Source organism: Mya arenaria, chromosome 12 (assembly GCF_026914265.1).
Source record: "Mya arenaria isolate MELC-2E11 chromosome 12, ASM2691426v1".
In the NCBI taxonomy this organism is placed as follows: domain Eukaryota; kingdom Metazoa; phylum Mollusca; class Bivalvia; order Myida; family Myidae; genus Mya; species Mya arenaria.
Window position 1 is genome coordinate 60,375,090 of NC_069133.1, and position 27,215 is coordinate 60,402,304.

At 35.9% G+C, this 27,215-nt stretch overlaps 1 protein-coding gene across 4 annotated transcripts; it reads right to left on the minus strand.

Annotated features, from left to right (window-relative positions):
- Positions 1-484: 484 nt before the first annotated feature.
- On the minus strand, positions 485-24,801 carry LOC128211390 (shootin-1-like). Of its 4 annotated transcripts, none has more exons than XM_052916125.1 (20): positions 24,578-24,800; positions 20,367-20,466; positions 19,490-19,542; positions 17,156-17,216; positions 16,325-16,419; positions 13,764-13,935; positions 13,174-13,271; positions 12,787-12,868; positions 12,211-12,305; positions 11,588-11,734; positions 10,544-10,694; positions 9,961-10,051; positions 9,175-9,224; positions 8,697-8,809; positions 7,967-8,041; positions 5,669-5,725; positions 4,397-4,514; positions 3,981-4,047; positions 2,691-2,726; positions 485-1,489 (listed from the first exon to the last, which is right to left on the minus strand). In XM_052916125.1, exons 2-19 carry the CDS (start codon positions 20,458-20,460, stop codon positions 2,696-2,698), a joined length of 1,650 nt encoding a protein of 549 aa, XP_052772085.1. In that variant the 5' UTR covers positions 20,461-20,466; positions 24,578-24,800; the 3' UTR covers positions 485-1,489; positions 2,691-2,695. The 4 variants fall into 4 exon arrangements, with proteins under 4 accessions (XP_052772085.1, XP_052772086.1, XP_052772088.1 ...); XM_052916126.1 differs by lacking the exon at positions 24,578-24,800 and adding an exon at positions 20,684-20,705 and having other exon boundaries at positions 20,367-20,465; XM_052916128.1 differs by lacking the exon at positions 7,967-8,041 and having other exon boundaries at positions 24,578-24,801.
- Positions 24,802-27,215: the final 2,414 nt, after the last annotated feature.

Below are 27,215 nucleotides of genomic sequence, written 5' to 3' on the forward strand. Positions count from 1 at the left end.
CTTTAATGATCAAGAAAAAACAAATGATATGAATTGTGCACAGATAAATACATATAAGCTTTTGTAGGTATATTTTGAATTTTCTTTATATTTTTATTTTAATAGCTACGTGGCCACAAATTCCCCCAAAAGCTCCAAAATATCGCTAATATTGTTTATTCTGCACACAAATTATGAACTTGTTTTGTTTTGATCATTTAAGTCAAATGAGTTAAAGATGATAATGCTTTGAAAGAAAAATAAATAATGCATCAATCTACAGTGTGTGCCTTAAACGCTGACACAGGTTTTTCGCGTAAACATGAACTATCTATGTCACCACAACTCTTCGAATCTAAACGGGAAAAGAATCCCGACCTATCTACCCTGTTAGTTTAATAGTGAAATCGGATATAAACAAGTCACGTTGTCCTTGTGATGTGATCGACTTTTAATCTAAAATCAAATCATAAACAGTTACGAATATGAATATAAAACAAAAATGGAGGATGTAAATAAACGTTTATTAAACGGTTTCCATGGCAAAGAGTTTGTGTCTTATAGAAAAGTAGTAAAGCATTGTACTTAATACTTCACATACATATATTTTACTTAGAAACAGAGTATCATTCAACACAATATGTGTCACCAAAAAGTCCATCATAACAAAATAAAAACAGACCAACTGTTTCTAAATCACTGACGTTATCTGAAACTCGCAGTGATGACTGAACGGTGGACACGCAGGAGGCAACACGCGTTAAGGAACGTACCATGTAACAACTCACGTACGCCAGGCTACGACATATTTGTGATTGATGTTCCAATCAGTCGAACTATATATACAAACAAATGCAAATATTTGCAACAAGGTAAATCAAGTAGGGAAGCATATTAAATAAGAGGTATGTTAGAACTCAGCTTATAGTAATAATAATAAAAAATAACTACTAAAAGCATAAATGATTGCACTTAAAATCTAGCTCTACGAATACATGAAGGCCTACTGCTACAGCAAAACTGTTTTCGAAAGCTGAATATATATCTGCATATGTTACTCTTATAGTGTACAACCTATGTTCTCTAAGCTACGCTCCATTCTATAATCACAGAGATTTAAAAATTAAAAACATGTAAAAGTAAAGCTCTTTTATAGATACATGTATATAAAAACATCTTTGAAAAATACAACGAATATTGCGACCATCAAAAAAATTAATTCTTATATATTATCAAATTTTTTTATGTGTTTATTTTAACAATTGAGTAAACTACAACATTGTTCTATAACCAAGTATACAAAGTATACAACCAACATACTCCAACAATAAACATGTTTGCATAATAAAATGCTTAACAGCTGCACTGTCCCGTAATAAATGAATGAAGAACACATTTGACACCCGTTCTAATGCAGTTTTCGTGTTATACATCAGCTCCTGAACTCCGCTTAGTTCCTTTACTTAATTTGACTCCACTGGGTCGATCGCGTTACATCTGGGTTATTTCACTGAAAACAGACAATAACTAGCATTTGAAAACAAACAACACTCTATCTTGTACGAAGTATTTTCAATCATTCGTTGAAAACATGTGAACGTATACATGCAACTAGGATACACGAGTTGTGTTTAACAATAGCGTTACAAGGTTCAAGGACATCTACTTATCAGAGAAGTTACATCAAAACACGTGAAACACTGAAGATACCAGGAAGAAAACAAGTATAGACACTTTTTAGATAATTATGAAAAAAACACCTGGATTATTAAAATCAACAAAAACCTGGCATGGACACAGCATTGATTTAACTTCGTTATTCTAGCGTTCAAAACTACAAAATACTGTCCCCAGTTTAGTATTAATTTTGTTTCTCGTCTATAATTATGATGTTGAGATGAAATTATTAACTCTTGTTACTCCATAGTTTGATTAATCATTTTTTGATCATTTAAATACATCTTCTTTAAGAACGCAACAAAAGTCGAGTACAACTGACATTTTTGAGTAAACCATTTTTGCTCCAGGAAATAGTTAGTGTTAGGCGCCCAGCCTGAAGACTTTATCGTTCAGAAAACCAAAAATGCCTCTACACTGTTATTTTGTTTTGGTCTTTGTGATTTGATTGATGGATACTCTGTTGTCAGGGCAATTCTAAATGATTAAATATGAATATGTCAGGGGATTTCATTGGCGGAGGCATGGGTCGGAATACTTAAAAACTTTTGTTGAAACTCAGGGGCGTAGCTAGGCGTTAACAAACTTATAAGCTCGATGGTTTTAGGTGAGTTCGGGGATACCCACCCAAAAGTTTTCTTTCTTAATAAGAATCAACATAGTGAAATTTGGAAGCATCCCAAGAGAAAAACAAAAGTAACAAATACATCTATTTTACATGCACATTACACAAATTTAAATATATATGCCATGACTACAATAAAATCAAGCAATCCGTCCAGCACATAGTTTAAATAAACGCCAGACTTGTTTTTGTTATAATAACGTTATATACAACTTTTGAGTTGTTATTAGTGTTTTGGGGTTATATATATATTTGTCATTTTTCAAAGAAGCTGTAGGCCCAGGCCTACAAAGCCTATATGTAGCTACGCCACTGACTATTCACCTCAAAGGGCTATTAAGTGGCTAAACGAGTTGAGTATTTTGTAAAAACGTAGGACAGCTGTTCATGACAAAGGTATTCTACTTACCATCGCTAACGGAACGCCACATTGGAAGGTTTGGAGCTGAGAAAGAATGATTCTTATTAGAAAAGCAAACAGTTTAATAAGCAAAGAAATTCGCCATAAATACATTCTGGAATATATATTTTTAGAAGCACAACGCACATCCGAAGAATGGGAACAACAGACTCCTCTTGATTGAGACACTGACTGACTTGTGGTTAAACAAGTCTGTATATTGATTTAACTTATAGTCCTACCTAATTGTACCCCACAAATCATTAAAAAGCAGGAAAAAGAATTACAAGAACACGAAAAGCCTATACAAAAAAGAGATTGAAATGATACAGGGTTAAATAAGCTTACAAATTTTGAGGAAATTTAATAATAATTAAGGGAGGGACTTCATTTGCCGTACATTTAAAGCTAACAGCTGTCTGCCTCTTTGCGTGATATATCGAGGGTTTCAATTCAATTCAATATCAGCTGTTATAGTAACTGAAACATTCTTATTTCGAATTGCGCTAAGCCTTGAGGTCAACTTACTACATGTAGTTTTATTGCTTAATATAAACATATGATTCACATATTGAAGACAAGTGTGGAACCAATGTCCTGTCGTGCCTTTTCCAACTACTGATTGCCTGAAATGCGTTTAACCTGACTTGCTAAATGTTTTTGGGTTGATTGCACCGATCAAAAAAAACAACAACAAAGTTTAAAAAAAGAACACATGGGTTGGGCTACAAGTTATTATAAACTAATGTTGTAACAACTTGTAGCCCAACCCGTATGTTCTTTTTTGTTTTATTTGATTGTAAGTGTAAATTGGACTTATATTGTTTGCAGAAAAGAACAATACAATATGATTAAATTTATTTAAAAAAAACAATAATTGAAAGTCTAGTTTAATAGATAAATCTAGCCTCATTCCGAATGGTGAAAAAGAAGCATCAAGATTTATACAAGCAAGATAAACAAAATGAGTTTCACTGTCAGGGTATCCGAGGCCATTTGGCAAGTCTATGAAAAGACATCCTGCATTGACCAAAATGCGAAAGCAGCTTACAGAATTAAACATGAAAAAAAACATGACATATTCTTACAATCAGTGACAAGATGTCAAAACTCATGCTTCCGGCAATTCAAATGGAAAAAATAAACAATGAAGAATACATACTAAAAGAAACATATCGATTATACTGTGAGAAACACACAATGGTTATTGTTACATCCGCTGCACACGACACATCTCTTCATAATTAACTGCATCCTCTCCAACCACTTGGTGAGTCATATTCAGAAGTGACTACTTACATAACCTCTGACTCCCGTTCTTCGGTCACTTGCGATAGTTTGCTTCTTCTAGTAACAATATCTGTGTCTGCAATATGCATTTCAACAAGTTATTTTATTAACAAATAAACACCATTTTTTTTTAAAAATATAGTTTTCTCTTTTGCTACTAAAAGGCGTCGTTCTTATTAAAGGTTTCTTTACTGGATGCATTTTATCAACACTCTAGTTAATTCTTACTTATTGCATGCCGTGATAAAAATATTCAATACTTCTTTTCAGGGTTATCTACTCAATTAGTCAATAAAATGTATATGTTTGAGGATAAGGGCTCGAAAATTGGTCGAAAAGCATGGATATTAAAAGTATTCCAACACTGTATTTGTCACTGAAAAAAGTAATGATCCGAGTCCTGACTTTAGATGTTATTTCCTTACCACTATCGACGGAGGCACTTTTCTTCACTTTCCGGAACACTGCAGCCAGTTCCGACTCCGGTTGATCTTTCTCGAGTGGCTCCAGGTCACTGACACTGTGGGCACGCTTAAACTTTTTCTGTGGATTTAAAGTATATACAATATATACGTAACAATTGTGAATATATGTTAAGCGTTTTTTTTAACTAACCCTTACAGCTTACACAAAATAAGAACTGGTGTTATTGGCCCATACAATTTTGATGAAAAGCAATAAACACCAGCGTACCGATAGTGGACACTACACGGAGCAGTCAACTCCAGTCTACCGGTAGTGGACACTACACGGAGCAGTCAACTCCAGTCTACCGGTAGTGGACACTACACGGAGCAGTCAACTCCAGTCTACCGGTAGTGGACACTACACGGAGCAGTCAACTCCAGCCTACTGATAGTGGACACTACACGGAGCAGTCAACTCCAGTCTACCGGTAGTGGACACTACACGGAGCAGTCAACTTCAGCCTACCGATAGTGGACACTACACGGAGCAGTCAACTCAAGCCTACCGGTAGTGGACACTACACGGAGCAGTCAACTCCAGGGCTATCGATATGGGACACTACACTAGACAATCAACTCCAGGGCTATCTATATGGGACACTACACTGGACAATCAACTCCAGGGCTATCGATATGGGACACTACACTGGGCAATCACTTCCAGGTTTTCGATATGGGACACTACACTGGGCAATCAACTCCAGGGCTATCGATATTGGACACTACAATGGACAATCAACTCCAGGGCTATCGATATGGGACACTACACTGGGCAATTACTTCCAGGTTTTCGATATGGGACACTACACTGGGCAATCAACTCCAGACTATCTGTATGGGACACTTCACCGGACAGTTGTGTTGACATTGTCTTATTTCTCATTATGGCAGTAGTTGACAACATATTGTATATGTATATTCTCAATGGAAAGTTCTTTCCTTCTAGTGACAATAAATCGAGATGGTTTTCCCCTCTCTAGTCGGAAACAAATACCACTCATACGCAAATTACAGAAGTAACGAGTTTTCATGGTTTGTATACTTGACTTTAATTGCAATAATTGTTGTCATTTCCTTCAGTTGAAATGATCAAGGATTTACCACTTACTTCTGATTTATTTTAGCTTTTATCTTTCTCCTTTCCTATATGAAAATTGTACGCGTCCCAACACAGACACCTGTAGCCATGTAAGAAACGTATAAAGATGTTATTAATCGAAACAGACATACCATAATATTGTTGAGTTCTTTCATAGCATGACCGTCATCGGACTTTGGTTCACTGGCCTGAAACATTAGTAGGCGCATGAAAGTACTTTATAGGTTTTTTCCATATGCGTTACCGGTTTATCAAACATTTAAACACTAATCGAATGGACCCAATTCTACATAATAATAAAATACAATACTTAACAGCCTAAACCAAAAAACAAACAACGCACTATGATTCCGTAAAAGCCATATCCTGCTGAGTGAACTAAAACAGTCCTTATTGCATTTTTACTTCATTTTTATAAGGATTACAATGCTAGGAAACAATAACGCAGTAACATGTTTGATCATGTTTGACCGTAAATACTTCTCCTATGAGGTAATATAAGCAGAGATCATATAAATAATGCACACTAATAAACTAGAACGCACTGCATATATATATATATATATATATATATATATATATATATATATACACATGCTAAGTAAGACCCAACACCAACTATTAGTCGCTTACTATATTGAAACACAGTTTATATATGTAACTAACTGTAGAACGCATAGTACTGAAAGCGTAAAATTGATCACTATGTGATACAAAAAAGCTTGAGACAAGCCTCTGTGATGTACAAAATTTAACCAACAATGCACTTTGAGGTACATTAAGCGTACACAATGAACTATGATGTACATAAAGCGTACAACAATGAACTATGAGGTACATAAAGCGTACAACAATGAACTATGAGGTGCATTAAGCGTACAACAATACACTATGAGATACATAAAGCTTCCAACAATGGACTATGAGGTACATAAAGCGTACAACAATGAACTATGAGGTGCATTAAGCGTACAACAATACACTATGATATACATAAAGCTTACAACAATGGACTATGAGGTACATAAAGCGTACAACAATACACTATGAGTAGTAAATATGCCCCGCCCCTTGGTATTATTGCGCCCAATGACAGGACAGAAGTATCGAACAAACGCACGCGATATCGATGGGAAATGCCATTGCACTTTATACAGAAATAAAGTGCAATTGATAAACAACAACCATCGTTTAGGAATGAAGTGTGAATGTAAATATTTAACTATGAGGTACACAAACCGTACAGCATGCACCATGAGGTACATAAAGCGTACATCAATACAATATGAAGTACATAAAGCGTACAACATGGACCATGAGGTTCATAAAACGTACAACAATACACTATGAAGTACATAAAGCGTACAACATGCACCATGAGGTACATAAAACGTACAGCAATACACTATGAAGTACATAAAGCGTACAACAATACACTATGAAGTACAGAAAGCGTACACCAATACACTTGGGGGTACAGAAAGCGTAAATCAATACACTCTGTAGTACAGAAAGCGTACAACATTACACTAGGAGGTACAGAATGCGTACAACAATACACTATGTAGTACAGAAAGCGTACAACATTACACTTGCAGGTACAGAAAGCGTACATCAATACACTCTGTAGTACAGAAAGCGTACAACATTACACTTGGAGGTACAGAAAGCGTAAATCAATACACTCTGTAGTACAGAAAGCGTACAACATTACACTAGGAGGTACAGAAAGCGTAAATCAATACACTCTGTAGTACAGAAAGCGTACAACATTACACTTGGAGGTACAGAAAGCGTAAATCAATACACTCTGTAGTACAGAAAGCGTACAACATTACACTTGGAGGTACAGAAAGCGTACATCAATACACTATGAAGTAATGAAAGCGTACAACATTACACTAGGAGGTACAGAAAGCGTACAACATTACACTATGTAGTACAGAAAGCGTACAACATTACACTTGGAGGTACAGAAAGCGTACACCAATTGACTATGAAGTATAGATAGTGAACAACAGTACAATTTGATGTACAGAAAGCGTACATCAATACACTGTGCGTAGAACAATACACTTTTTGAAACAGAAAGCGTACACTAATACAGTATGAGGAACAGAACATGTACAACAATTCACTTCAAGGTACAGAAAGCGTACAACAGTACAATATGAAGTATAGAAAGCGTAAACTAATGCAAATGACAATCAAAAATGAGGTGTAGAAAGCGTTAAACAAAGCACTATGAAGTACAGAAAGCATACAACACTACACTATAAAGTACAGAAACAATATTTGATAAAGAAACGATTAAGAAAGTTGTAAAAGGTATTAAAAGTAAACTACCTGTTTACAATTGGCGTACATGTGAATATGATTTCTGAGTGTTAGTAGAAGATTCAAATAACACAATACACTACAGTTTTCACCTCGCTTTGGATATCGTCAAAGCTCTTTGACTTTAACACCATTTTGACGTCTGTGTGACCCTTTTCGTCTGTGCCCTGTTTATTCGTATTGAAACCAAGAGACATAGAGCAGAGAAACATACATACAGATATTACACAGCTAGATAGGAAAGGATCAATGTTATTACATAATTAACACTCAGTTCATTTCAACATCGTTTTTGGACATCTTCGATATATTAATACAAAAATATGGTAGGGTTACAAGATGATGAATAAACAATAACACAATACGGCCGTTGAGTGATAGGTTCAGCTTTGCAATAATTAGTTCTAATATTTCCTTGAAATTCCTATTGCAACATAATTGTAGTTGTAAGCAAAGTTTCCATCTCCAAAATGTCACCAAAGATAAAAAAAAGTGCCAATATACATCCGCAAGAAATGAAACACATTGCATCACAACACAGAACCAGCCAGCCAATACGTAGTGAGAGATACACTGTGTGCACATGTTATTCATTGTAATTATATGTGTTAAGGACACGCTCATGGAGTTATAGGGAGTAAGTCGTCCACATTTGTTTGTATTACATTCATTTTGGTAGGTACATATATGGAGTTTCCATGCCGCAGTGATGCCTTACAATGTGCTAACTCTTTTAGCCTACTTTAGCGGTCAAAATCAAGCAGGTATTTTAAGGTCGTCGGTATTTCGAAATGAATTGCTGAAAACAAATATCAATCTTACCGTTATCACCGGTTTTAGGGTTTTCCGTAAAGTCTTGCCAGTTTTGATATTGGACATCATGTCCTCAAGCACTTTGCTGAAATCGTCATTCACAACTCCCCCCTTCAAACGAACTGAAGGAGAATTAAAGGCACTGTTGTCGCTGACCATTCGGAAGAAGTGATAGATATAAGTATAATTTCGATTTACCTTTTTTCACCATTTGACACGATTTCAGTTGAGTTGTAGTCGCTTGTCTTGTCTGTGAAGTTTCCTCAGCATGACTTTGAATGAACTTGACTTACAGCAATTTTGAGATTTCTTGTTTGTATTGCTGTATACACTGTAGAGATAGCAGAGTTCGCGAAAGATCTAAGTTTGGTTATTTCGTAGACAATACCCTCACATTTTGATAAACAGACAAAATGGAACAAACAATAAAGCAATATCGATGATTGGAAGGAATTAAGATTGAAGGATTATTAAATACATTACTTACTTGTAGCTTCGATGTCTTTCTTTTTCTTTCGAGTTATTTTGTTCAAAAATCTAAAAGCAAAAAATGCATTGTATATAGTTGCCTCAATCCACTCGACATTTGACCGCCTCACAGAATATGTTCATAACCATTCAACAAATACCAAGCGTGATTATACTAGATATATGCAAGTTGTTACAGATTCAGTAGCATATCTTCTCAATTGCCCATACGCGTAAATGCTTCAAATAAAATATATATGACTCGGAAACAAAAAGATGCGGGTTGTTTTACATTTCAATATAGATGATTTAGTTTATACATGTCCATTTATTTTTCGGGGCGTGGTAATATATTGCCTTAGACGCATGGTCGACTACTTGGGGTGGAGATCATCCTATTTAGCGTTATGTCAATTTATCGTCTGTCAAGTACAATATACCCACGTTATATAATAAGCCCGAGAAATATGACCACTACACAAAACGTTCCTTCTTGTCTTCTATGTAATTACTAATCAAAATGATAGCAATCACTATGCATGGATATGAGGATGACCAAATATAATACCAACCTATCCGACGATTTAAATATTGACTATTGTGGACATACTGCTCTAATATTCTCTTGTAGAGGCATTTTATCCAAAAGGTCCTGGTTTTTCAGAGGACCGTTCGAATGGCCACACAAAAAAGTACACTTACCAAGTAATAATATTCGAGTGCGATTCATGTCATCTTAGGTATATAATTGTCTTCACAGCCGAGCTAGTATAAGATTGCATTAATTAGTATAAATAGTACTGACCCTTTAGTGGTAGAAATCGCTGGTGGAGGGGGTGGGGGAGGTGGCGGCGGGGGTCGTTTTGATTCTTCATATTTTTTCAACAATGCGTCATCTGGAACACATAAAGAAAACCTTACATTACTCAGTTCGACCACATCATGTTCTCCGTTGTGTGTGTCTCATTGATCATTAACATGAAGTCAACTGTTTGTTTAGTTTAAGTTCTTCTATTTAGCACTGGTGTGATATTTTGGAACTGCAAGAAAAACACTTTTGCATATTTCAAGCTTTTTGGAAACTTAGAAGAACGATATTTTTTTATTTGGGCAATTTACGAATTTATGAACATTAAGTAACGAAGTCGTTAATTTACGAAAACATCACCAGCCAATTGAATTAAACCGGTAAATTCTTTAGTTTGGTGAAAGTAAGTCGTAATGTTTATTGATTGGTCAATATTTCTTCAATAACGGCCTCTTGACCAATTAAATTGCTTGCATGTGCAAACTAACAAAAATATTATTTGCGGATAACTTAACCAGTTTTATACAATCGGTCCAAGATAAAATTTACTTTACATATATCTGTACTTTACTTTACTTACATTCAGTTTCCAGGTTGGCGTATTTGTCTTCATACTCCTTCACTCGCGAGATGAGATCATCCCTCTCACCTTCAAGCGCTTGAGTTTCCTCTTCTTTGGCGTTCATGCTCTCAGACGACCCAGAGTCCACCTTCTCTTCCAGCTCTGAGATCTAATTTGATGGGTACTTTGTGTTCATTTATATTTCAACATTAAAGTAATGAATCGTAATACATAGTATATAGACTGAACACAATATTGTTTTTAGCTGTAATTCCAAAATATTTGTGGCAAAGTTTTGTTTATAAGGCACGGTGCATAACTTTTGTACGCAGCTTCTCTTTTTTTTTTTTCAAAACATTTCTGTTCCCTTTTTACCAAATCAAAATTGAATCGTGATACACATATTGTATTCGTTCAGAACATACTAAACGACAGTGATGTGCAGCCAAGTACAGAAGTCTTCAATTTGTACTCAATTATTGACCCAAACCAGCGAGGGACGAGGCAAGTGTGACAAGCTCCAAAAATATACTTTAGCATCTGTTTGGGATCGAACCGATAACCCTTCGTTCTGGAGGTGTACACGTTCGCGTCGCTATAAAAGCTAGCTCTATAGCAAGACAGCTTATGTACCACATGTCGTAATCCCTAAACATTACTACTAGATAACAGAAAATGTACCTTAAATTTGACTTGTGAGTGTTTCAGTAGTGCACAGTCAATTGTAACCACGCACCCCATGTCCGGGGAAATCGCGAGGACTTTGACTTTCGGTCCAGCCAACCCCGAGTAAAAGCCCCGCCCCCGGGAACGATCAGATGGTAAAATCCCCGCCAAATGCCCCCTTACCCAAGGGACCTCAGGTTAGGCCCATTCCCCGCTATTTCTTTTGCGAACACAAAACCACCGCATTCACCCGGCACTGCGGGGCCACCTGGAAGGGAAAAACACGGACCGTTTCCCCGGCCATACCCGGTATAGCCCCGGACCGGGGGGGGGGCGTGGTTACAATTGACTGGTGCATATACCAAGTGTTATGCATTGCTATTACGAAGATGATACCTGTCTGTCATAGTGCTTTCTCTGTTCTTCAAGTTTGTTTGTGAGATCTTCAATCTCCATGAGGGCGAGGTGTAGCTTATCGCCCGGGCTGACTTGGCTCAGTAACACCGCACTCTGTCGCTTCATCTTACCGTTGTCCACCGTCAACTGTACGACATGAATTGAAATTATCAGTGTCGAGTTAAGCGAGATGTAGTTTATTCGCCAGGGGAACCTGACTCAGCAACACAGCTGTATATTCTTATTCACATGCTCGTTCCGAACTTACAAAATTTATTGGAAAAAGCCAGTAGATTTCTGTATTGTCTTTTCGATAAAATTCGATATTTCCGGGTAGAAAAAACAAAAAGTCGAAAATACTTTCATTCAACTATCTAAAGTAATACATATTTCAGGTCGGAATGTAGATTTATCAAGCCTAATATTTTGAGCGCCATTTTCAGAATAGAATATTCCATATGAAACGTTTTCTTAATAACTATACGGCTTATGAATTACACATTGCACGGTGAACCCTGTATATAGTATTGATCTTACAAAACTGGACGTGGTTAGTATTTACTTTTGCCTACAGACTGGTCAACTTATGTTATTTCAGTTTTATCCATTTTTATTTGCGTTACCTCGGCCATTTTACGTTCAGCAAAGCCCCGCTTCTGCATCTCCAGATTAAATTTGTCCTGAAGGTTTTCATATTCCTGATATGCCTCCTCGGATACTGCAGGAAAACATAGAAATACAAGATGTGGAATACAATACACACATACAGTGAACTTACATTCCCTCAATCATTGCGAGCTGTGACAGCGCTTGAGGCTCAGATACTCGCTGTAGAAAGTGTTGTCACTGAGCACTCAGAGGAAGAACGTGTATATGATGTGATAAAATACACTGTATGTGCTGAGCTACGATATATGTACCGGTAGTAGGTTTTAGGCTAAACAGACATACATTGTAGTTAAGGTTTATACAGAGCACATGTTCAAATATTTACATTGTTGGTGAGAAATACTAGCATTAGAAGAAAATGGGCGGTGAATGAAAAGGATTAACGTATACTATGTTTATGGACATACATGCATGATTGTACTCGTTTTATTGTACTTGCAACCATTATATTCGATATAGACAATACATTGCACCATTTTACAAACTCAGGCCCAAGACGTTAGCGAATATGGCCCTACAGTACAGCTCACCTGTTGAAAGTTCCTTTAAAGCTGCTTTATGATCTCTGAGCGACTTCTCTGTCTGTTTGAGTTTCAGCTTTGCTGCTTTGTACTGAAAATAATAATTTCAACTCGTTTACTGAACCAGTTCTGGATTAGGATGTATTACTCCCCTCATCACGACATATTCCTAGGCGAGTATTTATCTACATGAATTATAAAATTCATGAATTAGAATTAATGATGTACTAAAAATAAGTTTCTTATAGAGTTAAAGTTTGCCTAGATAAAACGACACTGGCCATATGGCAAAAATGACATAAAACGTATACACAACTTAGTCCGTTGCCGTCAGTCTTTTATGATAATAATTATCCTAACTGAGCAGTCTATTATCACATTGGACTATCTACATACCATACTAGACATGGACTTGTAGTTCTCTGTTTTGGCTTCCAAGTCGTTCTGTGTTGACAAAAGCGAAGCTTTCAAGTGACCTACTTCATTCTTAAGCTCTGAAATCACATGTTTTGAATGACAATCATGACGATTTATTAAACAACAACAACAACAACAACACTTTTATATAGGCATAATGTCCCAAACAGGGCAGCATTAGCCAATATCTAATACGCAGACAATATAAAATATCAGCATGTGGTCATATTTGGTAAGACTATAAAGACATTTAATGAAAATATGTATAATTTTTAAACATAACAGGAGATAATAAAGAGATATCATTACACAGACTCTTCTCCTATATGCAAAGTATGATGCATACATATACATGTAGTTTTGAATTTTCTACCACAAACTTAATCATTTATGAAACTAATACCGATAAACCTTAATACGCAATTTATCCAGCAGACATAGTGTATCTGCTATTAATGCAAACTGAAAGTTAACAATACCCTGCGTTGACCTAACTTACATATCAGCTCATTTCAAAGCTCGAAATACGTTAGGTTTTTATAGACATTATATATCAAAGCGTTCTTCACCTTTTATTGTATTATTGAGTGAGGTCTGGTAGCCGTTTTCGATCTCCTTCTCCTCCTTATCTTCGTCCTCAAATTTCAGATCGACGACGTTGAAGTTAGCCGATCCACCAGCACTGAGCATTGAACACAGGTCAACCGTCTGTCGCTTCAGTTTCTTGTTATGTTGGTGTATCTGAGGTAAAGGGACAACATCTATGTTAATAGTAATAGTATCATAGCAAAAAGGTAAGCTTAATTTTGTTTGACATTGCTTTGCTATTCACTATTCAAAAACTGGTTTCGAACAGCTCTTCAATGTTTACTTATATTGAAAATTTGATTAATAAGTTGGACATTTCAACAGCTGCCTTAGTCCAATTACAGTTCACACAGTTGAAGGTTTATGACGCAGCCTATACTTATTGGTATAATAATACTGTTATAGCAACTAGAGGGGCAAGCCCAGTAGCCAAATATTTAACGATAAATCTGCTTAGAGATAAAATTATCACAAACATAGATAACATGTACATGAGATATCTGTATTAACACATGTTTTGGTTATTGCCTTTCAAAGGTCAGCGGGGGCTAACCGATGAACGAGTAATCAAACTCACATTTTCGCCGACATTTATTACTAAAATCAAAAGTAAACATATAACCATATTTAAGATTAATCCAAAACATTTCAATAGTTTACCGGTACAAGGTTTTTATTCACTTGTCTTAAAGGAAAACAATTTGTCTCATTACAAAAGACCAGCAAGGACCCCCCCCCCCATTTCCCCAATCCGACCCCAATACAAATAAAAGGCTTTAGAAGCGAAAAACGTGATTATCATTGTATAAATATATGTATCGGATAAGAGGATTATTGCAGGAAAGCTAAATGTATAGGAGGGGTTTATTTGGCCAATCAGTTTACTTCATAAAAATGTATGTCGTCTTTAATTTACGTCCTCGGTGTCCTTTTTCCAATGAAATAGGCAACAATATTTAGTTACTATGATAGATTATATACACTATTTCGATTATTCAGATTTAGGTGTTCATTGGTAGAACTGTGTGGTGTATCCTGTTTCATTGCATATTTATTAAGTAAACAAAATACAAAAAACTTTATCAAAATGAAGTATTAAGGAAGAAATGGTCCAAACATGATCTAATGTAAACACCTGACAGATCTGCAACTTAATATATCAGAGTAAACATTTTGTTATTCTAATAATATTTAAATTTGATAAAAACATATTATCTGATTTATTCTGACAGGATGTTGTTTAAAATACTAATTATACAATGAATACTTCATGGTCATGTACATTAATAAATAAAATAAATACCCTGTTTAGCGGCACTAGATAAGGGTCTCAAAGACATGGGAGTCCATTCATAGAAAATGTTCAAGAGACACTCCTCTACTAGCATTTTATCATCATTCTAGTGCAGACAGACACTCTCGTGGAAGTCATAGACATCTATTGTGAAGTCTTACCAACTTACATTTCAGATGTAAACTTTTGTATCATGCTTAGAAACAATCGCGATCTCTTACCTAGGAGGCGTAGAATTCTGCCTCATGTCGACAGCCCATCTCGATCTCTTACCTCGGAGGCGTATATCGACAACCCTTCTCGATCTCTTACCTCGGAGGCGTATATCGACAACCCTTCTCGATCTCTTACCTCGGAGGCGTATATCGACAACCCTTCTCGATCTCTTACCTCGGAGGCGTATATCGACAACCCTTCTCGATCTCTTACCTAGGAGGCGTATATCGACAACCCTTCTCGATCTCTTACCTGGGAGGCGTATATTTCTGCCTCATGTCGACAACCCTTCTCGATCTCTTACCTGGGAGGCGTAGACTTCTGCCCCATGTCGACAACCCTTTTCGATCTCTTACCTGGGAGGCGTAGAATTCTGCCTCATGTCGACAGCCCATCTCGATCTCTTACCTCGGAGGCGTATATCGACAACCCTTCTCGATCTCTTACCTCGGAGGCGTATATCGACAACCCTTCTCGATCTCTTACCTAGGAGGCGTATATCGACAACCCTTCTCGATCTCTTACCTGGGAGGCGTATATCGACAACCCTTCTCGATCTCTTACCTGGGAGGCGTATATTTCTGCCTCATGTCGGCAACCCTTCTCGATCTCTTACCTGGGAGGCGTATATCGACAACCCTTCTCGATCTCTTACCTAGGAGGCGTATATCGGCAACCCTTCTCGATCTCTTACCTGGGAGGCGTATATCGACAACCCTTCTCGATCTCTTACCTAGGAGGCGTATATCGGCAACCCTTCTCGATCTCTTACCTGGGAGGCGTATATTTCTGCCTCATGTCGGCAACCCTTCTCGATCTCTTACCTGGGAGGCGTATATCGACAACCCTTCTCGATCTCTTACCTAGGAGGCGTATATCGACAACCCTTCTCGATCTCTTACCTGGGAGGCGTATATCGACAACCCTTCTCGATCTCTTACCTAGGAGGCGTATATCGACAACCCTTCTCGATCTCTTACCTGGGAGGCGTATATTTCTGCCTCATGTCGGCAACCCTTCTCGATCTCTTACCTGGGAGGCGTATATTTCTGCCTCATGTCGACAACCCTTCTCGATCTCATATTTCAGTTTCAGCTTCTCATATTCAGCAATAGCTGGGTCGATATCTGAAATATTAAATACTCGTATCATGCACTATAATACAAACACACTTTATGAAGTATATATTCATTAAATATCTTAAATGTTATTACGTGACCCTTGAGATGATTTGCTTCATTTAATAACAATGATGATGATGACGATGATGATGATGATGATGATGATGATGATGATGATGGCAATGACGACGATGACGACGACGACGACGATGATGATGATGATGATGATGTTGATGATGATGATGATGATGAGGAGGATGATGATGATGATGATGATGATGATGATGATGATGATGATGATGATGATGATGATGATGATGATGATGATGATGAGGATGATGATGATGAGGATGATGATGATGAGGATGATGATGATGAGGATGATAATGATGATGAGGATGATGATGATAAGGATGATGATGATGTGCACGCCAATTCTGTCTGACATAAGATTTTGTTACAAATGTAAACAATAAGTGTTTTAGCAACACATCTCTGGGGTAATGTAATACCCAAAACAGAAACATGGTAAAACTAGAATGAAGAAGTGATATTTAAAATGGCTAAATATGTTATACTCTACATGCAATAAATACTCCAGATTGTAAACATTCTCAAGTCATTCATGTCAACAAAAATATATGACAAGATGTTATACAAAAGTATAAACTGTCTGATGAAGGTGAGCATAAATCAAAACAGTTAGTTAAACCAGTGAGGAAATGGATACAAAGATGCGTACATTCATTCACAGTCTTTATTTCTGCATTTTTCTCGGACACCTTCTTGGACAGAGAGGCATTCTGGAAATACACATAATATACTTGTACATAAAGAAAAGTATAATACTGATAACGAGGGAAGTGTTACATAATTTAAGTATTAAGACATAAATACGATAGTTATTAAGCGCTCTCTGAAGTCACTCTTTCCCCATATTTCTCTGATAGGTGGCGCTGTTTTTGCGCTTAAATCATTGTTAAGCGCGCCTCCAGCCGAGCGGTCATTGTTAAGAACTAATTATGCTTAAAGTAAGGCATATGGCACAAACCAGTTTGCATTCATGTTACATCACCCTATGATGTTTGGTTATACCATGTACCTCATTGGCATACAGTCGAACCCCGTTGACTCGAACTCAAAGAATCAGGCGTAGATACCTCGAGCCTCGGGGAAATCCAACCAAGCAGTAATGCTGATGTTAAGTAGAAACATTCAGTCCTTATCATTCAGTTCGAGCCAACTTAATATTCGAGCCAAGCGAGTTCGAGCCAACGGGGTTCGACTGTTAATGTTGAATGATTATTTTAGATTGTCTTTAGTTACTAAATTTTCTGCGCATTTCAACCAACTAGTAAGACTGCACTCATGAACGTATCCGAGTCGTTAGTCATTACATTGTCTAGCAATTGCTGACGCTGTTATATTCATCTGGAAGTGAAAACTAAGATTATGTCCTGTTTACATTATTTGCAATGAAGTTTAAACATTCATATCTTTTAAACATGCATATACAATATCGGATATCAAAAAGAAAAGATACCGAAAAAAGAAGATACCAAATATATTATCAACTTATGAATACAACGTAAATTAGCAATCTGTGCTGTAGTTTGATATTGTGAAGTTAATCGGGTGACAATTCAACCGTAATTGACATGTTTTAACGGCTCTGAAACCGGCCTGGTAAACACCTACAATGCATACAAAACACTGTAATCTAACTTGTCTTGAAAATTGATATGCTTCTGAAACTCATATTATTTGTTTATCATTATGGTAATATTGCGAAGACGAGAAAGTAAGGAACGCCGCACATCTAGTCTAGACACCAGTCAGTATTACATATCAACCATACAGATTATACACATTACGTAAGTGTCAACCAGATAAGTCGCATGAGTCACATGACGTTAACTAGTTAAAACATAGACACACAAGAACACTACTACAACAAAACCGACTGAACGTAAGAACACACATGTTAAACGAAATAGACATCCAAGTTAACAAGTAAAACCGGATAAACGAACAGGAAAATAGTTAATCTAAATAGACACGCAGGTAAACTAGTTTAATCAAATAGACACACATGTAAACTTGTTGAACGAAATTAACACATATGTAAACTTGTTGAACGAAATTAACACATAGGTAAACTTGTGAAACGAAATAGAAAAACAAATAAACTAGTCGAACGCAATAGACACACAAATAAACTAGTCAAACGAAATAGACACACAGGTAAACATGTTGAACCAAATAGACACACAGGTAAACATGTTGAAAGGAATAGACAAACAGGAAAACTTGTTAAACGAAATAGACACAAAGGTTAACTAATCAAACGAAAAATAAAGACAGAAATAGACACACAGCTACACTAGTTAAACGAAATAGACCGACAGGTAAACTATTGTTAAACGATGAAGACGCAGGTAAACTAGTTAAACGAATAGGTAAATAAGTCACTGTGGTAAATAAGTTTAACCAAATAGACACACATCTTAACAAGTTTAAACAAACAGACGCACAAGTACACTAGTAAAGCAGATATACACACAGGCAAGCAATAAAAACTAAATAGACATACATGTAAATTAGAAAAAACAACAACACAATGGTAGACTAGTGAAAATAAATAAACAAACAGGGAAACTAGTCTGACCAAATAAACAAACTGACTGACATATAGATAAACTAGTACGACTAAGTTGTCTTAAACCGAGTCTCAATTGTCTGTTCGATCTATCTGAATTTCATGTGCGCTTCCCCCAAATTATGATAAAACGCTTTCATTTCAAAATTGTGGTCATGATCACGACCAGATACAAGGAAAAATGAATTAATAATAATAATAAAAATCCTCAAAATCCTTCTCAAATTGAATAAATATTTGCTCTATACAGATTTTTTTTAATAAATATTCCCCCTTTCAGTACATTACAACAATGGTGTTTTCCAAGGTATTCTTCCTCTCAGTGGCCAAGGACAAGATGCTGAAAATTGCCTTACATATGTAAATTTCATCATGATTTTGAGATTGTCACTTTCTATATAAAGCTACAAAAATTACCTCTGACTTTAGCTCCTCAAACTGCTTTAGAAGATCGTCATACTCCTTTAGAACTGAAATACGAATAACAAAATAAATCATAGTATGAAAAGTCGTATCATTTACTCCTACGTAACTAGGATATATATATAGTAAAACTTTAAGTATATTTAGAGGAATAGGAAGAGAGATATGTGTTCACACGTTATTGACATACGATAATTTTTCCTCATATGTTTTATAATAACCATCTGAAAGATGATTCCACAGTTATTTGATTCTTAACGATGGTTTCCAAATATACCATTTTGAAGGACCCACTTCCTTATTCCACCGCTTATTGTAATCAATTTCGTTGATTGAAATAAGAACACAGGGACGGTCAGAAAACCCCATTTAAACAGCGTTTTTCAAAGTAATGAGAAAAATAAGATTTTTAAAGTAAATCCAGACAGATATGACAAACTGATATGCTAAATGTATATATATAATGAAGAATGGTGATGCATAAAACATAGTTAGGCATTTTTGACTTTAAATTTGATATCGGTGGTGGGTAGTACTAGACACTGCCAAATATTACAACAAATGCAACAAATCATTTAACATTTCATGATATGGGGTAATGCTCCACTCTCTTCGATCTTTACATGTTCATCTTCATATACATGTACAATAGTACATATAACAAACTTTGTGAAGACACTAGTTTCATATTTAGTCAATATAATGTATATGCCCCATCCGATTCTTCACCAATGATGACCGGCTATATCTCATGAGCAATACAGTAATTTGAGACAGTGCAGTCTTTATCAAAGACAAATATCATACTTAAGCTCTGAGCTTGCATCTTACCATCTAAGCTTGCATCTTACCATCTGAGCTTGCATCTTACCATCTTTGGAGAGTGTCTCTAGCTTCTGGAGTTTTGCTGTGTCCTCTTTGTATTTCGCTTTCCAATCTATATTGTCGTCTTCCGGCTCACCCATCTTAGTCTGAAGACAAAGTAATAGCATGTTTCCATACAAGTATCTTATTGTCTCTGATCTTAATCTGAGCACCAGGTATCTAAATACAGGGTTTTAACATGTTCTAAGAAATTAATCTGTTATAGTCCCCGATTTTTATCTAAAATTAACAAAATAATGACGTTTTTACGTTTTATCAACTCATCCTTTTTTCTAACAATAGCGTAGATAAATGTGATATTTATAATGCAATGAAACTATGGCTCTCCAAAGTATATCTGAAGCCAAGAAAAAAGTAGAAAATTTATTAAATATGTAACTCGGAAAAGGAACCAAATGTAAATATCAAACAGTAACAAATAAAGGTCAGCATCCGCCGGCACATTGCATGATTCATATATATTAAATATATATATGATTCATAAATGCATGCCTACTAAATGTCAGCCCCACCACCTAACGGTGATGCAAAGAAAATAAGCTGTCGACACTTCCGTGATGCAGCTGTGCCTTTTTTCTTTTTTTTGTACATACGTAAAAAATATTTCAATTGATATTTTAATGACATGGACATATTTCGAAAGCCGGAAAATGTGATGGACCGTGTAAAACAACTTTACTACAGGTTGGCTACAATTCCGTTTTAATATAATACATGTAGTACAAATCGTCGTACCACGAGCTTTCCTCCCAATTCGGACTTGTGCATATTTAGAGTTCTGCAAGCATTCCAACTACATTTCGGCACACCGTAAGAACATTCCGGCACATGCAAATCAAGCTGTTATGAATAGTACTTACGCCGGCATACATAAAAAAATCACAAGCTCTTTTTAAAAAGGAAATTTGCACATATTTATATGTATATAATTTGCACAGAAAAAATAGAAGATTTAAAGCCTTTGGAAGGAATAAAATAATGTGCCATTTTTACCGTGAATTGTTATAATGCTTGTTATGTCCGTCTGTTGCTGAATCAATAGGTTGTGCAAAGTACCTTAACCAACGTTTAACCAATACCAAAAACAGTAGGGTGTATGCCAATATATTTTACCATAAAACTGCCTCTTTCTGTCTCAAAGTCCTCGAAATAAAGTCTGATATGTCGGAATGTCGGGGTAGGGGCGCAATAAGAAGTCATGATTTGAACCCAAAGATTTGGACAAATAAAAAGTTTTTTTGTGAGACTAAGTGAAAATCAGAGATGTAGTTTAGTTTAAACTTATTAATTTTACAACGGTTGTGAAACAAGTTATAACAACATTATATTAATCAATCTCGTTGGCATGATGTTACGCGAGATTGTGGTCTTTTGTTGTGGGGGAAACCGGAGAACCCGGACGAAACCCACTTGTACGGCTTGGTAACCACAAACCAAGAGCTGTATGTCTTAGTGATTTACATAGAAATGCCCGCAGTCTTTTGTTGCAGACGTCCAAAACACGAACATTCGATGGAATCGTCGTTGAAGGACTGTCACATATCATTTTGCACTCTGATTTAGTTAAATGTTGGACAATGAAAAAACGTTGATTTTGGTACATTTTAACAAAAATATTCATCACGCCGTCTACAGTGCAGATGGGGATTTTCAAGGAAAAAAGTGTGTTTCTGACAAACAGAAAAAGAGAAACCGTGTCAAGTTTTCCAATAAGTGCAAGCACACCCTGGAATACGCGGTGATCAAAACGAAAAAAAAAACTCACAGAAACCTTCGCCGTGCAAAAGGGTAATATTAAGATTACCCATCGTAAAGTTGAAATCACCCAAGCAAATTTCCGAAGCAGTAACCTAACGTTTTATGGTAAAAACATAAGCACACAGCCTACTGTTTTTCGGGATTACTTTCAGTTTCGTTAAGGTATTTCGCATAGCCTATTGATTCCGCATACAAACATAGAAATGCTTCACACTATTGATTTCCTTTCAATAGTTTTAAAGCAAATCAACCTTAAGCGCAAAAAAACTCCACATCGCCATCACTAGATCAACAGCGCCAGCACTTTTATAATAAGTGCATTTTTCCTTTAAGGTTTAAGAAGAGTTAAGATTTTTTGATGTGCACCGGCGCTAGTACTACCAGTTACATATGCATGCACCGGAATGTTCTAACGGTGTAACTATGCACCTATGTTTAGTTGAAATGCTGGCAAATCGTAAAATATAAACAAGTTCGAATCGCAATATTGAAAGGAAATCACAGTCAACCTGCAGTAAAGGTGTTCTTATATCGTACCATATTATATTATCTTCGAAATATGTCCATTTAATGAACATATTAGATGAAATATAAGTCATACTCGCATGTGTTGATATTAACAAACATATAGATGCGCAGCGGAAGTGCCGACAAGTAATTTTCATTGCACCGACGATAAGTGGTGGAGCTGGCGTTTAGTAGGCGTGTTATAGGGTTTGCAGCAAGAATGATCTATCTTTGCTGCACCATTTAATAGTTTTCCTGCTGGTTAGAGTGTTATAAGTATGATATGAGAAAAATCACACACTCCAATCGTTTTGAAATAATAAAATTACATTTCGCTACAACGTGAGAGTTTTTAAATTGGAAAGTAAACAAGAGGCTCAAGTCAGCTAGTTTCGCAAATAATCAAGGCCAAACGCATACATGGTTAGGAGATTAAAACTAATGTTTTAAGTACTTATAAAACAATTGGTTTATTTTGAAATTCTCTGCGTCGTGCTCATTTCCATTTTAAAACGCATACTTTTTAACGCATCACTGTAAGATATTTCGGTTATGTGATCTCCAAACTATAATGATTTAAAATCAGCAGATTGGTATCATGGTTTAGACGAGTTCGAGAGAGCGAAGCAACAAAAATCTCTGAATAATGGCACTTACAGCTGCACTCTAACAGATTGAAGGTTTGACTTTTTTTTATCTTGGATCGAGTCAATATTTGCGAAAATACAAACTGGTGCTGTAAGACTGCTGACAAAAAATCAGACCGCAGGTTTTCATATTATTGATCAAATATTGACGTTTTATGCATTATTTTTAAGCGTAAGTAACGCTTTTAGCGATAAATATTTTTTTAAACGTGAATATAAAAAACTACGTTCTGATCTTTTGTCAACAGTCGTGTATCCCTGGTTTTCAGAAGTTTATGCTACGGTAAATCTGTGAGACTGCAGCTTCTAATAAGGACATAAATAGCGATCACTGGTCAGATATGAAGATTGTTCTTTTCAAAATAACGAGATATTAAAATGAATTTATTGTATACACTATTAATAACATACTTTACATAATAATTTCATTCCATGTTTTATTCAAACTGTTTTAAAATGTACTGATTATATCATGATACTAATGCCTTGACTTGGAGTGAATGTAGCTTGGTGATACTTGATGGTAAGTTAATACAGCGACACATGTGTTGTACATGACTTCACATGGTTGCAAGTGAACCTGATCGAATTTGATACTGTTTATCTTAATTTAGATACAATGTAAAGCGACCTTACCTAACATATTACTGATGATAAGGTTCTTCACGACTTTTTAACCTATTTATCATTTAATGCAGTCAAGATTTTATATATACAAAGTGAATGCAAAACAACTAAAGCGAGTTATTGTTTATAACTAATTGAAATAACTGCCATAAAATACAGTTTCTATTCAACAATAACAAAAATGAAACATTTAAAACTAAACAGAAGTCTAACCACAACAGGAAAATAAGAGATTGAATGTACTTCAACAATAAGTTAAGCAAGCCTAGGTTAGTTATGACACATAACGTTTAAGATACTTGTACTTCATGTGAATGGGAGCAAAGCGAACGATATTTATGACCGTATGTACAAACGAAGACCTAACAATGTTTAAAACTTAATCTGCAACTTAAAGGTGGACTCAAACCAATATGACTGCGCTACATTATACATTTACGATAAGTAAATATACATCAAAACTTAATCATGATATTATGATCATCAACGACATGATATCAACTACAGTGGGCTACATAACTGTATTTGAATTTACATGTATTAATAAGGTATACCAATTATGATATTAATAATTGTTAATTAAAATAATCAGTTACAATAATGGTTTATGAAGCAATGTGTTTTATAATAAACATAAAACCATTATTTCAAGACTAACCTTTCTCGACGTAGACACTGTGTTATAAACTCCTTCACTGGACAAGCAAGCGTCAGCAACACTTGTTAACAAAGTGACTATTCTCTTCCGTATGCCTTCATGTTCACGAATAACATGCTCGAGTACCTTAGGCCTGAAATCCAGAAATTCGCTATATTTAACCTCAAAATGTTAACTACGATATTGATTTACGTCAAGTACCAACCCGGAAGTTTTTACACACTATTAAGATTAATAATAATGGTGAACTGCGAATATGGGGGATAACTTTCAATGTCAAGTTTATCAAACGTGAAAGGTTAACTCTGTGTGAATATTGTGCAAACGAGTATGGTATTTACTATTGAGAACATCCATTGCATATTTTATTTTTGCATCCCCAATGATCGCCTTATTAATTTATCTTTCATTTATTCAATAACCATTTTGTAACTTGATCCTGTTTTTGGGAATAATCTAACCAAACCTCGTTTAACGGGATACGTGGAATTGTTTGGCAAAAGTTCAGCCGGTTAAAACATGCGTAAACTTTCTCCCATCAAAACCGGGTACCGTTTCAATTTATAAACGCGGAGCGGATTATTGTTCTCCTTTTGAGTGAAATAACATTTTAGGATTGGATTATCCACAACATCAAAAAAGTACTTATTATACTTATATGATGTCAGAAATATCCGACATCGAACCGTTTTTACAGAGCTTTTGTAAACGTGAAAAGAGTGAAAATGAAAGAGTGAAAAAACCCGAAATTGTATCAAATTAGCATTGAACAACGGGTAAAAACTAAATAATGCGCAATTCAACGCTCTCCGATTTAAACTAGCAACACATTACTCGTTTCATAAAGCTTAAGTAGTTTGTCGCTAAGATTGGTCCGGTTTTGAAGCGAAACAATAGTAATCGAACCCGGTACGTATTGGTGAACATTGAGTGTGCCAACCTCTGCGCTATTTGCTCTAGCTTCAATTTGAAATCATAAAGCAAATTCAAAACAATACTTGCACACCGTGTGAACCTTTAACTGATTACAATCACGCACAGACTGTTGAGGTAGATTGTGTAGGTCTTTTGTACCCATGTCACACTGCCGATATGGCCAGCCAGATAGAACTACTATTGCGGTAGACCACTTTGCCTGGTTAGATTGTTGATAAATTTTGGACAAATGCTTGAAAGTTCTTTATTGTTAGATGTTATGTTTACCAACAAAACAATGTTCAAAATATGATCACGTGTCTTTGATATCAATTATCCCGATTCCTCTGCGTCAAAAAATATGGCTTCAAATTACGTAGTTTTCGAAAGGGTATTGTAAGACCATATAAACTCGTACAAGACTGGTACACACTTGAGCAGTGACCAATAGATGAGTAAAGGTTGCATGGATCGATCGTACTTCGAAACAATAACTAGACAGTTGATTTTTTACACGGAAGAAACAGGCGAGGACATACGACAACAGGCGACGATGTGTTCGTCGGTCGTACAGCACTGCACGGTTGAGTTGCGAGATCCATTGTTTCTGTACGTCGATACGTTTAAACAGTATAAACATTATGGTAGGCACTTTCCGACAAAATGCTAAAAAAGATATTACACTAGTTTGACTTCAAACCACATATATGGAGACCTCACGTCGCTTTTTACACATCAAGAGTCTAGCCATTAACACGCTGTACCAAGTTAGAACAACCGTGGTCATTGGCAGAGGCATAAGGTATTGTGAAGGTTAAAGCTTACATGATACACTCTCGTGCTACAGAACGATCTTACCTTGTGTCCCTAAACAGGGCATATTTTTGTATTTTTGGTAAAAATGTAGTAATTTAGTAGTCTATTAAGAGGAAGAGCTTTTTGTGGGTTCGTTACTTTAAAGATCTTAATCGTAACTTCAAAAGTTCTAATAAATCTGTACCAATGTTACAAATAGCAACAAATTAATTATTTATTTCCTAAACTCTGTTGCCACTTTTATACCGGCCAAGGCTCAGTTTATGTAAATACATATCAAAACAATGAAAATATGACGTTAAAATTATATCACTTTACAACTAAGATAATCCTAATTTCAGACGAAAGTGAACCTGGAGGTTACGGTGGGGGGTGGGGTGCTTACTAAACATCCTACACCCTCTTAAGGGTACGGAGTACATTTATATTGTATTAGCATACCAAATATAGTTTGTATTTACGCTACAGCCAATAGCCACTTGCTGATATGACACGCCTCCGTACTATGACATACTGCATGCCCTCACACTACATGATTAGCGGTCTGTTTGTACTATTAATAGAAATAAAAATGTTTAACCTTAACCACGTATTAGTAAATTTTGTTTTTGACACACACAATTATATTTCTGTTTAATATTTATCTTTCAATTCCGTAGTCGCACAAAGTACATGAATAGTTGTATTAACGATCGAAGCATAAACAAAGGCCTCATTTTCAAATATCCTCTGGGCAACATGACCTATAATTCAATAGTTTACTTTATGGTGACCTGTTCACACGTCATGCACGCCGTCATTAATCACAGAATCAATACGAAAGACATACAACAATTCTCATTTGCCTTTGGGCCAAACAAAATAAAATAAAACCCTACATCAGTGTCTTTTTTCGTTTCTTGCAAAA

Bases quoted from the DNA above. Each gene is read 5' to 3' on its own strand.
- LOC128211390 (XM_052916125.1), bottom strand. From the start codon at position 20,460: ATGGGTGAGCCGGAAGACGACAATATAGATTGGAAAGCGAAATACAAA. The intron at 9,225-9,960 runs GTCAGTACTATT...TTTTGCTTTTAG, and splicing joins GCGATTTCTACCACTAAAGG to ATTTTTGAACAAAATAACTC. The intron at 2,727-3,980 runs GTAAGTAGTCAC...ATTCTTTCTCAG, and splicing joins GAACGGGAGTCAGAGGTTAT to CTCCAAACCTTCCAATGTGG.